Source organism: Simochromis diagramma, unplaced genomic scaffold (assembly GCF_900408965.1).
Source record: "Simochromis diagramma unplaced genomic scaffold, fSimDia1.1 OVJJ01000816.1, whole genome shotgun sequence".
Classification (NCBI taxonomy): domain Eukaryota; kingdom Metazoa; phylum Chordata; class Actinopteri; order Cichliformes; family Cichlidae; genus Simochromis; species Simochromis diagramma.
The window spans coordinates 7,008,106-7,021,559 of record NW_024386908.1 but is presented as its reverse complement, the minus strand read 5'-3'; the positions used below and the strand labels follow the sequence as shown (position 1 = coordinate 7,021,559).

The following is a 13,454-nucleotide window of genomic DNA, read 5'->3' as shown; positions in this document are numbered from 1 at the left end:
GAATCCAGGCAAAATTAAGCCTTGGCATTTTCTGCTTCTAGCTGTGTCTGCGGTGCACTGCAGGCAGACAACTGCAGGGATTCTTCAGGTTATTAACACAAATCTCCTGAAATATATAGAAGGCATGAGGGAAATCCAGGCATTTTTACCTGTTTATTTATTTATTTTTTACTGAGAAACACAGCAGTGGGGTTTCTGTTGAGACCAGTTTCTGATTTTCAGCATTTCTTGGTTGAATAAAGCGATGGGGCCTCATTATTTTCATACTTAAGCTCAACAATTATACTAATTATGATAATGGACTGATTGCTGAGTCACTAAAGCATGTATGAAAAGTAAAGCCTGTGAAGAAGTGCCTTAAACTTGCATTCTAATTGCCAGCAGGGTGTGACTCTTGTAGTCCCCCCCCCAAAAAAAAGTCCAGTTCTCATGAAATTTGTAAGAAAATGACCCTGAAGTGATCTATGATCTCAGTAAATGGCTTCCGACTTCGGCTGCTTCCTTTAGCGGTCACACGGTAGATCATCTCTATATATCTCACCCTATCTCTAGCATTCTTCTCTGTCACACCCACCCTCTGCGTGTCCTCCTTCACTACACCCATGAATCGTCTCTGCAGTCGTCCTCCTTCTGCCTGGCAGCTCATTAGTGACTACACTCTTTAGTTACTACGCCTCTGCACATCACCCTTGTTCTTGAAAAGCGGTACCAGTACACATCCCCGGGCATCCTCTCACGCTCCAGGATCGTGTTAAACAATCTGGTCAGAAAGTCCACTCCTCACCTCCACAGGTAGGTTATCAGGACTCTTCATCCTCTTCACAGCTGCCTTATTTCATCCTTACTAATCCTCTGCATTTCCTGATTCACAAACTTTCCTCCAATTTGTCCGTTCTCTCACATTTTCCTCAATTAGGAGCTCCTTAAAGGAGTCCTTCCATCTTCAGTACACACTGTCTTCACTCATTAGTAAGACCTCAATAAACACTTTCTTAAATAATTTATGGACTCCGTTTCAAATTTCAATTCCTATTTTATACGACATGTTGCTCATTTTGTAAACCGCGCTACCATTTTTACTAAAATAGATACATTAGAGTAGACAAGGTGTTGATGATCAAATGGTCAAGTTGAGGTTTCAAAGTAGCAGTCCACAATGTCCTGATGGCTATTGCAGCAACATTATGTATAATGTGATCAAATATTTACTATAAAAAAAAGAGTATGCTTTCTGTAGTATTCTCACTTTTTTAGCTTATAGTTTTTGTTCTACATTTGTTGAACTCACACTAACCTCTACCTGGTGAGCATGTAGAGACTGATTTAGCTAAATTATGACAAACAGCAGCAGTTCATAACTAAACCGATAATCAAGCTACTGTTAGTCAGAGCCACTACATACACATTACTTACCCTTAATGGAAGCGTAAAAATGAATGTAATAAGCCTCTTTGGTTGCTATAGTTACAGAATACACTGTAATGCTAGCTGCTACTTGTTAGTACTTAGCTTGCAGTTAGCCTGATTGAAAACCTCCTTCTTTGGTCTAAAATATGAATAATTGCTGAAAGGGAATGAAATAATAATTAAAGTGGCTCACCAGGACGTATTTACACATTTCAAATGTGTAAATACGTCCATCTATTCAGGCATTTTCTTCCTGCTAAATATTGTTCTCATAGATTCTTTTCAGAAGAGCAACCTGGTCATCTATGAGGTTCAGTTACGAAGACGTAAGGTTATTCTAAGGACATAGGCAAGATAAGGCTATAGACAATAAACTTTTATGTTCTGTCTGATTCAGTTGATTTGATTTGGCCCTTCGATCATGATCAGTGAGTAGAAATAAAAATAATGGGAAAACCAGTGGGACACTGTGGAGTTGCACATCCAAGAGCTCGGTGTAGATTTCTGGATCCCTTTGTTGTGGCTACATGTGTCCCCCCCCCTGACCTGTAGCTCCTTCTCTTTGATCTGTTGTTGTAGAGATAAAGCAGCAGCTTGCTTCATGGAAAGTTCTGCAGAAATGGCCATCATACGGTGGTTGGTGTTGATTATGTTAGTTCGGAGCTCATTCAGCTGGAAGCAGAGAACACATAGACAGAGGCACAGAGTAGATCATTCTTCATAAATGTTCAGTCTCAAGCTAATCAGAGAGTGTAATGTAGTGTACAGGTCTAGTGTACTTTGTTCTGCCTCTGGGATAATGTTTTCAGATCATTTGTCCTATTCTCAGAGATCCAAGTAAACCAGTTTAAACTAAAACTGATTTTCATTGTTGATTAAGGTCAATTTAGACCCAGTTGATTAGTACTGGGTCTGTGACCCAGTGTTTCTAAGTTTCTGGACCACAAGGTCATCCTGCAGAGCTTCTTCGTCTGCGCTACTGGCCAGGTAGCCGGCCTCCTGTAATGGTCCATCTCTGCTGCAGGGCACACCTTCTGCCTTCTGAACTGCTAGGTCTTTGTTTTGGACTCTTGTGCTCCTTGCTTCAGTGGTTTTGCTCTGATCATTGTCACGCCGTCCCCGTTTGCTGTGTGTTTCCATGTTTCCCTCATCTCCCTTGTTAACTCTCAGTGGTAAATGTCTAGTTGTTTATTTCTAGTTTTTTGTTCCTAGTTTCTTGTTTCTGAGTTTTCCTTTTTTAGTGCTCTTATGTTTAAGTAGTCACAGCAAAGTCCTGCGTTTGGGTTCTGCCTTGCATGCCATACAGTTATACATGACACCCCGAGATTTTCTCATGTTAACGTTTACTTAGCAAAGGAATTTTACTGTCACGTTCTTGGGAACGCAACATCCCAGTACACCTGGAGGGAATTTCATTAAATCTAGTTAGTTTGACTCGAGGATGAACTGATAAGAAGTTGGTGGTCAAATATCACGTATACAAAAAACATTCTTTCCCTTCACTTAAGAATTAATAGACTGGTTTCAACAAAATTTAACAGCACTGTCTGAGGAGATGACAAATGATGAAGAGATGGTCTTTTAGGTTAACTACAATGTGACACCATGATGTTCTGCAAAACCACCCAGGACCATTGACCTTATTTCACATTTGGATGAATGCTGAATGAATGACACTAATCTCTGTGCTCCGCCTAATAGATCCCCTTAAGGTCTTCAAGCAAGGATGTAAACTGCAACTAGAGTAGTTGCCTGTCTACCGTGTGAGGACATTTGAGCTCAAGATTTTCTTCATTTCAAATTAAATTCCTTTCAGTGCTACTGGGACTTATTTCTACAAATGATTATGGGCTATGAAGCTTGTTCCACTAGCTTTTGATGAGGGTATTTATAGCCGAAGAGGAAAAGAAGAGCAAGTGGGAGTGTAAAGAAACTGTAATGCTCAGTGAACTCCCAAATGCTCACTCTGCACGCTCCTCACATGGCCTGCACATGCTCCTCAAACAATGTGTCAGTGTGTTTGTGAGGGAGACAAAGAGAGAGATAAAAGACCACGCTGCAGATAACGGGTGAATAATATGTTTCTCTGTATCTGAGAGTATATTGTATTGTGTGGGAGTGTGTGTGTTTGTCTCTGTATCACCCTATGGGTGTCTATATGAGCAGAGCTTCTTCTCTATGTATATACAAGAGTCTACCTTCTTTGCCAGTGAGAGTCTGTCCTCTTGGCAGTTGTCAGCTTGCTCGCTGAGTGGCTTTGAGAGCCGGGTCACCTGGTCCACCAGGAGTTCTTTTTCCAGCAACTGCCTCTCGCGCTCAGCTAGATTCACCTCAAGCTACAGTGCAGAGACAGAGCGGAGACACACCTTTTTTGTATTCCCTTCGAAAACGTTTGCAATAAAGTAGTATTTTAAAAGTGTCGCGTACCTGTTCAATTTTCTTGGCCAGTTCTGCCGTTGATGGGTCTTTGCCTTTTAGCTCTTTGTAATCAACTTTTCGCTTCACACCCTCAAGTGTCTTGTCCCTGGCTTCTGACAGCTGAGAGACAGAAAATAAGAGAATTACAGACGAAAACAGACAACAAATTGACTGTGGCAGAAGTCAATAAGCTATTGTCACTTGTATCTAGTAATTTCCAAAGGTAAATAACCAGAAAATACAAAGTAAGAATCTAGAATTAGTCTGTGTGTGTCTGAGTGCTTTGTTCTCCATGGATGGAAGGTACTCGTTGCACTGGGGATTTAAGGGCTTTTTTTTTGCTAAACATAGTGCCTACATGGAAGCTACTTCCTGCTACATGACAAGCCAGTGGCAAACTGTGATAAGAGAAACCACAGTTTAAAAAGCTACAACATCCCTCCAAGGGCCTGTTTTTTTGATTTAGTTTTTATTTTCTGACACCCCCAAAGACAGCAGAAATAAAAGGGGAGGCAAGGATACACACAAAAGGAAAAAAACACACTAAGAAGATGAGGCAAAAGGCTCAGAAGCAGACAGGATGACAAGGCGTTAAAGTTAAGTGAAGGGGCAGGGCAGGCATGTTCGATCAATGCCTTTAGCTAATGCTCATTCTGAAACAGCTGCAATTAGCGAGTGGAGACGGAGTTAGAGGTTTGCCAGAGTAAAAAAAAAAAAAAAAAAAAAGAAGTGCACATGACCTACAAAGTGCTTAAATGAATGACAGAAAATTAACATATAGAACATTAATTAAAGTTTTGACCTGTCTAAGAATAATGAATGGGTGCCTGCTTTGCTTTTCTGGTCTAGTCCACATGGACACACAGTGCCACTGGTTTAATGCTATTCCAGTAACATGCAGGACTGGAAATGCACCATGAAATGCAGCAATGTCATAAAGTCTGGTAGGGAGAAAAAGGCTAACAAGAATTAAAAATTACAGTGGAAAGTTTAGGAAAATACCAAATAAACCAGACTGAATTCAGGAGAAAATATTACGCACTTGTTACTGAGCACTCAAAGCATTTTACATGAATGCCATGGCACTTTATGCATCTTACATCCATAGCCCAGAGGACCCGGAGGAAACACACGCAGGTACAGGGAAAACATGCAAACTCCACATAAAGAGGGATCAAGCCAGGAACCAAACAAAATCATAAAGACACAATGTTACCTCAAACCTACGACTGGTCAGTCAACTTCATGAGAAAAAGGCTGTTCTGATTATGAAGACAAAGATAAATAGTAACTCAGGTGTCCACCTAACCTCAGCGGGGGCTAGAGATGGAAATGGGCATTTAAGAAAGCTGTAGTATCGTAACAGTGAAGTATATATATATATATATATATATATATAAATAAATAAAAATATGAATCTCAGCTGATCAAGGAGCCATGACAGGCAACATAAAATGAATGTAAGCAGAAAATAGAAACAATGAAAAAAAAAAACTGCGATCAGTTGATAGAAGACAGAAAAAGGAAAATACATGAAAAATATTAATAGATGCCTGGGGACACTGAAGCAAATATAAAAGAAGAAGAAGTGATTGATTATACAGCGCGAAGTAAAGAGAGAAGAGTTGAAGAGAGAAAAAGCACACGTGGAATAAAGTACAGAGGCGGTCTGACCTGACACGACCTGCCTTATGAAACATCAGCTTCAGTCCATTCAACCATACTGAGTATACAGGTGTGTGTGTTTGTGTGTGGATATATGCAGCAGTGTAGGTTATGCGCCTGCATCTAATGTGAGCGAAGAAAGACAGTCCGGAACAACGTGATGATTCCGTCCTTCATAGATGGGATTAATGAAGCCTCTCTCCTATAGTTGGGCAGCGAGTCTGATTAAAACAGACATGGGTGATCAGCCTATTAAAAAGCCTACTGTCATATGAGTCAGGTTTTAACTTAGTATTAAAGCTGTCATGTGATAAGCCAAGGTGTGAGCTGGGTTAAAGTTACTGAAAAGCAAAGACAGAGATAAGAGTGGAGGAAATGTACTTGGAGAAAGTGATAAAAGGCTGACAGACAGAGGAAGATAAAGTGAGAAGGAGCAAAAGAAAGGCCAGAGTCAGAAAAAGGAGCGAGCGATAGGATGTGAAAGCAGACAAGAAAGGCAGAATTAAAAAGACAAGAGATGCTGAGAAACAGGAACTGGGGCTGACCAAGAGGGACCCGGGATATGTGCACTTCTCACAGAGAATATGACTTTGACAACAAAAGCCTGTTCGTGGTATGAGGAGTTGAATACGTGATTACATCATCTGAAAGCTGAAATTAAGCAACAAATCTGATTCTGTTCCCTGCTCGACATGCAAATGAAGGTCACCAAATCGTCTAGAGGGAATACGAGCTGAAGTAAGACTTAGAAATCCATCAATTCTGATGTCAGGCTTCTCAAACAAACCTTAAAATAAAGTGCTTAATTGCAGTATATAGTACCGCATAGTACCCAATGCCAAATAGCGTTTCAGAAGTATTATTATGCTCAAGTTCTTTGTCTGCTTTAAACAATTGCAACTGAGCTCAGCAGATCATGTCGGAATTGGAGCTAATAAATGCTGGACGACTTTTACTTTAATTGAAATTACTCCACTGCAAAAAAAAGAGAGAATGGATTTGTACAACTGGAAACGGTTGATGGCTACACTGGCAGGATCCTGACTGCTGGGTTAAGCTTGATTTTTTTTACATGAGATGAATCCACAATGAGACCGTCTACAAAGCACTAGATTGGTGGTGGGGTTTCTGTGCACTTTTTCCTCAGTGCTGAGCTGATCGTGTTAAGAGTTGGAGCTAATAAATAATTAACAACAGTTACTTTTACTGAAGTGAAAAAGAAGACTTGGGGGATTATAAAACACAGATAGTCAGAATCAAGAAACAGCTATATGGCTACAGAGGCAGAATACAGAGTATTGCGTTCGCATTGTCAGCAAGCTGGATGCTATTACAGCCTATTGCATTTTGTTTCATGGATGCAATGTCTTTGTACTAATCAGTATTTTGTGTTTATTGGGAATAATTTCACCAAGAGGTCCAATTAGAGTTGTTAAATGCACACTGATTACTGAGGGGTGTATTATAAAGCAATATTAATGAGTCAGTGAACTGTACCAAGCTTTAAGGCTCTTTTTTATCTGGCTGTATCACCATAGTAACTCATGATAAACACATAAACTGCTCCCAACCAGGTTATGTGTTCAGAGTTTGGGTTTAGAATCAGCTGAAAGCGCTGATTGGTTACATAAGCATCTCATAGGGTGAAGATCTGGTCCACTGTTCCATGGCTGGGATGGAATCAGCATTGCTCCTCCTGAATACGAGGCTCAACAGTCAGTCAGAACATTCTTTCAAGCACCCTGGAATAAAATTTCCCTAGGAGGCTGAGCAGTGTAATACCACCAGAGAGCTTTCTAACTACCCCAGCGAGCTCTGCCAGTGCAACTGATGAAGCTTTCCCTTATTTTTCAGGGTCTGTCTCCTACACACAGGAGATTTTGGCTGGGTTTAACAGTTCCTCAAGTGCTTGTTCCACTGCCCAAAGATATTCCCAGTCTAGTTCAACAGAAAAGCCCTGCTTTTCTTCATAGAGACCTGCTGAGAGTCCTCTTCTGCGGCCTCCCATGGAGTCCTCTCACAACTGAGCTTTTGCTTCCACAAGTGCTAAAGCCACAGTCTCTCTGATGTCTACTGCTTCAGGAGACCCCATGGTCAGACAAGCACAGAAAGTGTCCATCAGCAGACTGAGAGCCATGCTGGTCTGCAGGATGCTACCACGACAGACTAATGGAAAAACAATCAATAATAAAAATAACATCAAATTATCTCGTTGCGGAGGTGTGAAATGGATACGTCTGTTATTTTACACAGTGAGCATTTTTGCTAGTTTTTCTTCCTGCTTTCAAATAGGCTAAACTTTATTAATATAGTAGGTCCATGCTTTACACCACTGCATCTGAGACTTTGCGTTGCTCATATCACAGGATATGTTTCCATTACCTGGATTTACTATGGTGAACTGACTTGGTGATACAGGGCAAGATGTATGGCTGAAGTAAACATTGAAATTTCAAGTAATAGTCAAGAACAACTGAGAACAAGAAATGACAAAGAAAGTAAACAGAAAAGAACTAACTATCAAAACCCAGGAATCGCAACAATAATATTGAAAAAAAATTAGCACATACACCACAAGTCACAGCAAACAACCAAGCTAATCTATAAAAATGTCCTGAATGAAAGAATGAAAGAAAAGTTTTTTACTCAAGAAATGTTTTGTTTTAATCTCAGAGCTTTAAATGAACTTCTTTAGTTGTCAAATTCCGACTGCGACAAATATGTACTCGATTCTGACTTGACTGATTAATCTGTGTTGCACCCTCATATGTAACCACCCTAAGTCACTTAAACAGTACATGATGGATGGCACAAAGTGTGTCTTTGATACCCTCCCTCTCCTCTCCCCACTCTTCAATCAATCTTCTTTTTTCTCTGTAGTGCCCTCTCTTGTAGCATTTTTATAGCCGTCCTCTTCCTTCTAGCCATATACACACTGACGTACGTCTCTCCCTTTGTATTCATCTGTCTCTGTTCTGCCTGCTTGCCTGCCTCTGTATTCTTCATCTGACAGTTGCAAATAATAGCTGCTTTCCTGGCTCATGACTGCAGTAAAACATTGTAGATATGACAGCATCCGAGCAGCCTACCATTAGCATATCATTTACATAATTTCAGCTCAGGTTGAAATTAACATGATGGCTTAAAAAGCTTCATAATAGATGCTACACCGAAATCCTGAAAGTGTAACCATAAAAAAAACAAATAATGACCTTATTTATATACAACGTCCACAAATTGGTCTTCAAAAAGCCTTGTAATTAGATAAGAGACAAAGGAACAGATCAGTAAAGCATAAAGGTCAGCAAGTTAAAATCATATTAATATAATACGATGATGTAAGGGTAATTAGAAAAATATGGGAGTAGAGCAGCTCAAAGGAATATTTATATATTTATGAGGACCAAGCACAAGTTACAACTAAAAACAATGTCAAATAGAGGAGATTTTTTCTTGTCTCTCTCTCTCTCTCTCTCTTTTTTTAAAATGTCTAAACAATGAAATCAAAATGAAGAAATATAGCCACCACATTGACCAGGTCACATAATGCAACTAGGAAGGAAGAAATAAAAGCCAGATGTACGTTTTGACAGGAGATTTACAAGACGATTCAAACTCTGCCAGCATGCATTTATCAGGCAAGTCATTCCACAGCCTTGAAGACTCTGACAATGAAAAAGCCCCGGCTTTCCACTGTGAGATGTACCAATGGTTATAAAGTATGGGTAAGGCCTGCAGACAACCTCAGGCTATAGAAAGGCAACTAGGGTGAAGCAAAACCATACATAACTTAAAATAATCACTGGTTATTTAGAATTAATGACCCCACAGTTTAACCACAAGCAAAACCAACTAAATAAAGTGGCGTGTACCTGATAACATTGTAACGACACAAAAGAAGCAAAAAGCATTTAATTTGTACTGAAAGAATTTGGGTTTTTCATTGTGTCTGGAAAACAGATGGAGAAACTGTGACTGGTAATCTATTGTTTGATCCATGAATTAACTTCGTGATGGTTCCACAAAAATATGTCACTGCTGAATTATTGTATCGCTGTACCGGAAATACATTTAACCTACATCCCAACTCTCAAGAGTGGCATTTCATGGGGGCTGTGTCATGTGTTCCTGTGTGGCTGACAAGATTAGAACCAAATATACACGACTCTGAAGCGGCACTGAACTCAAAATGCAACTTTATTGATGGGCTCACGCGGATCAAAAAAACAAAGGAACTTAACCTGGGCAGACAGTAGGAATTTGCTAACTAGGAAATCACATGGGAGACACGGAACATACAGGGCACACAGCAAGAGGGAACGAGGCACAAGGAATGGGAGACAGAGGCAAAACTACAAAAACTACAGACATGAACACAAGTCACAGAAGGCAACAGTTATCACAATGAAACAGGAAGCTGTCTTAACTTAGAGAAGGCCACGACACTGGGACATCAAGGAACCCAGATAATCAGGGAAGATGAGACAAAGGGAATTAAGCTAGACATGAAAGCACAGAGGGTAAAAAGACCACCAAAGCAAGACAGGAAGTAACTAAACAGATGGCAGACAGAAAGGTGAACTTCACATATGACACACCAAGGACAAAACAGACATGGGACTAGGACAGCCTGGCTATGAAAAAGAAGTAGAAACATAGATATCAAAACTAATAAGTACTGGGAAGTAATACTACAATCAAGAGACTAAACAATCCAGACCTAGACGTTAAAACACTTTAAACTAAGGAACTAAGTTATGGAGCAGTTACTATATAGCTGCATTTCAGTCTAATTACCTCATGAATTTCAATGGTATCGACGTGAACTGATAATACTTGATTGTGATTTACCTCTCTCACATTCACGAGTGTTTGTTTAACGTGAACACGCTTCTGTCCACTTATGCACTCACAGAAAGTGGATTCACCCTCACTACATTATTCTGTTTATGTGCCCGTTTGATTTATACCTTGTCGTTGCTTGATTTTAATTCAGTACTTGCTTCGCAACTTATCTTTGTGTATCATATGACTTTTCTTTTCAGAACTTGTACAAAGTTGAGAGTTATTTCTTGCTCTTTTTGCTCTCTACCTGTTCCCGCCATCCAATATACATGAACTTCCACACACACATACTGTCAAAGCGATTTTTTTGCCAAAGGGTTTCCCAGTAGTAATAGGTTCCAGACACATTGGACGAAGATTTAAGAGGGACAGAATATGACTCACCACTATAGGGACAGTGCTATCTGTCACCAGCTCCACCCTATTATAAATCCACAACTGACTGTGTCTTTGTATGTCTGTGGGATTGCTCATGCAACTGTGCATAACAGAAGTGTAACCAGTCATTAGATGACTGTTTGTTCATCGACATTTAGATTTCACAAACGCTGCGCAGATCTCGGTGTGCGCACTGATGCGTGTGCACCTGTACGCGTTTGAGACGTCGACGCGCCCGCATCTCATAAACAAGCAGCAAATTTAGATTCCGACCCCAACCTCTGTTTATTTTGCTGCAATTAAAATTCCTCAGAGCAAATGGAAGCCTCAGAGTATATTGAACTTCAATAGTTTCACAGATGGCCCAATCTATCTTTGTCAAAATTTCCCATCAAAGGAAAGGGGGGGGTCTGTCTGCAATGAACAGATAAACTGGTCACAGATGAATACAAATACACAATATATATGATAAATCGACAGCAAGGCAGTTGCATGGAGATTGAATTCGCATAGAGAATGAATTTGCAGGGAGAATGAATTGAGCTGGTGAGCCTCCTGCAAAAGTAGAGACCCCCATGATTCACTTTTTTGTACCCGGGGGAGCTAGACGGCTGTACGAGTGAAAACTGTAATTTAGAAAATGATTTGCTGTTTACACACAGATGAGAGGGAGAAGTATTAAATAACTGGGTGGCTGAATGGCAAGAGAGAGGAACAAACATGGACTGATAAACTAATTAAGGAGATAACTGTTGATACTAAAAGTTTCAGGAGAAGCACGTCTACTCAAACGTGATAAAGCTAGTCTATAGCCACGACAGCAGCTTTGTGAGGATGTGTGCTCAGCTACAGCAAGGCTTTCAGCTAAAATGCTCATATTAACATTGCTAAAATGGTGTTACGCTACAATGTTTCTCATCTTACTTCAATATGTTAGCATGTTAACATTTGCTAAAGAGCAAAAGTACAGCTGAGACTAAAGGAAACAGTATTTGTTCAATAACTTGGGAATCAAACATAGACTGTATATGAAAGATGGATATTAGTGTCTGGATCTGCCATCAAGTAGCATGTGTGTTTTAAACCATATCAATGACCTCAGGAAACACTTTATTGGTCTCACTTGCTATTTTCAAATCTTATTTGATACAATAAAGTTTGTTTTGTAAAATGATGGACCCATTTTAAGTAAAATACATGAGATAGAAGGGTATGCATGACTACCTTGTGATTGACTTATGCTAACCTATGAGCAGACAGTGTCCTGTTTTCTCAGTTAGATACACTCAGGGTGTGATTTTTGTTTTCTGCTCACCTGCAGGGCGTCACGCTCTTGTACCCACATTAGCAAATCTTTGGACAGGGAGAGAGGAAGCTGGTTCCACCTACTAACATCAGCAGCATACTGTTGGAGTTTTGGTTCTGACTCAATAAATATGTGAAAATAAGCCTGCTCTGTAATGTGCTGGTCACAGGTTTTAAGTGTGAATGATAGTCAGGTCAGGGTTGGTCTGTCTGCACAGAAGAGGTGCCGTTCCTCTCTATTGGTCGATTATAGCATCTCCAGCAAAACTTCCAAACTGTGCATATCTTTTTTTTCTTCAGAACAGCCCTTCATAGGCAGGCATTCTAACAGCAGGATGCCAGTGACAACAGCCCAAGCGCATAACTGCAATTCAACAAGTTTAATAAGAACATTCAGAATTCAAGTTTGTAGGAAATTATGATGTAATTGATTAGGCAACTGCTTTACAGTCAGCAAGAATATTTATAGGATAAACACCATGTTGAAACAGCAGTGGAATAACAAAAAGATCCAGATCACCTTCCCCGCCCTAAAAGTGCTGAAAGTGAAAGTCAGATATGTTTTAGACACAACGTTCAGAATTAAACTGTACTAACAACCAGAACTGCCAACCTGATGGTACCGGTCAAGGTAAAGTCAGCAGGATTTGTGCTCTGGGCCTCATGAAAATATGTATGAAGTTTTAATAAGTCCAACTGTTGCTGAGATATTTCAGTCTAGCCCAAATAGACCAGGCAAGCTGCCCTGCAATCCTCAGAGTCAGAGACCTAACATCGATGAAAATATCCAAATATATAGTTAGTTTGTGTGAGGAAGAAGAACATAACAAAAGGCTGAAGTTGTGAACACAAGTGAAAGAAAAATCCTGGTGGAAACAATAAAATTCAGGAATTTTGTTGAAAACAAAGTGTGGGAAAGAGTAAAGAAACTAATGAAACATGAGTGAAAGCAAAAAGATGGCATCATCAAGGCTCCCTGTAGCAAACATAAACAACAGAAGGAGTAAACAGATGGACAAAACGGAGAGGGGTGTTTTTCAAATGAGCAGCACACGCTGAAGTCTTATCCAACGTTATGTTCATCCAAAAGAGCATAAGACTCGGATAACATACGTCTGGTCCAGCAGCAACTGTAAGCCAATCACTCTGATCCAGAGAGGTAACACACCCAATCCCATGATGTAGCTGCTGGAAGGGGAACTCGGTGCATGTTTGTGTGTCTGTTTCAAATTTCTCTTCATCTCTGTGTGCACAGTGTTATCGTTTGGGTTTTTCCCCTTTGTCCCATACTTATCTTCTTTCTGAGTATCCGTGTGTGTCTTGAACTTTATTTGGCAACTGTCCATCCTTAAACTTTCACTCCATTAAGATCTGCTCAGCAAAATGAGGCTCTCATCTGACAATAGGGAAGAAAATTCCCCCCAATCTTCATCCCT

At 40.1% G+C, this 13,454-nt stretch overlaps 1 protein-coding gene across 6 annotated transcripts in view; it reads right to left on the bottom strand.

Annotated features, from left to right (window-relative positions):
• The window catches only part of ccdc146 (coiled-coil domain containing 146), an 85,840-nt gene that overhangs the window by 3,906 nt on the left and 68,480 nt on the right, over positions 1-13,454 (bottom strand). For 5 of the 6 annotated variants that reach the window (XM_040035335.1, XM_040035329.1, XM_040035332.1 and 2 more), the window contains exons 19-21: positions 3,835-3,945; positions 3,606-3,743; positions 1,954-2,079 (exon numbers count right to left, since the gene is read on the bottom strand). In XM_040035335.1, the coding sequence (XP_039891269.1) occupies positions 1,954-2,079; positions 3,606-3,743; positions 3,835-3,945 (375 nt within the window). The remainder of the gene's footprint in view (positions 1-1,953; positions 2,080-3,605; positions 3,744-3,834; positions 3,946-13,454) is intronic. The other variant, XM_040035330.1, reaches the window with a different exon arrangement.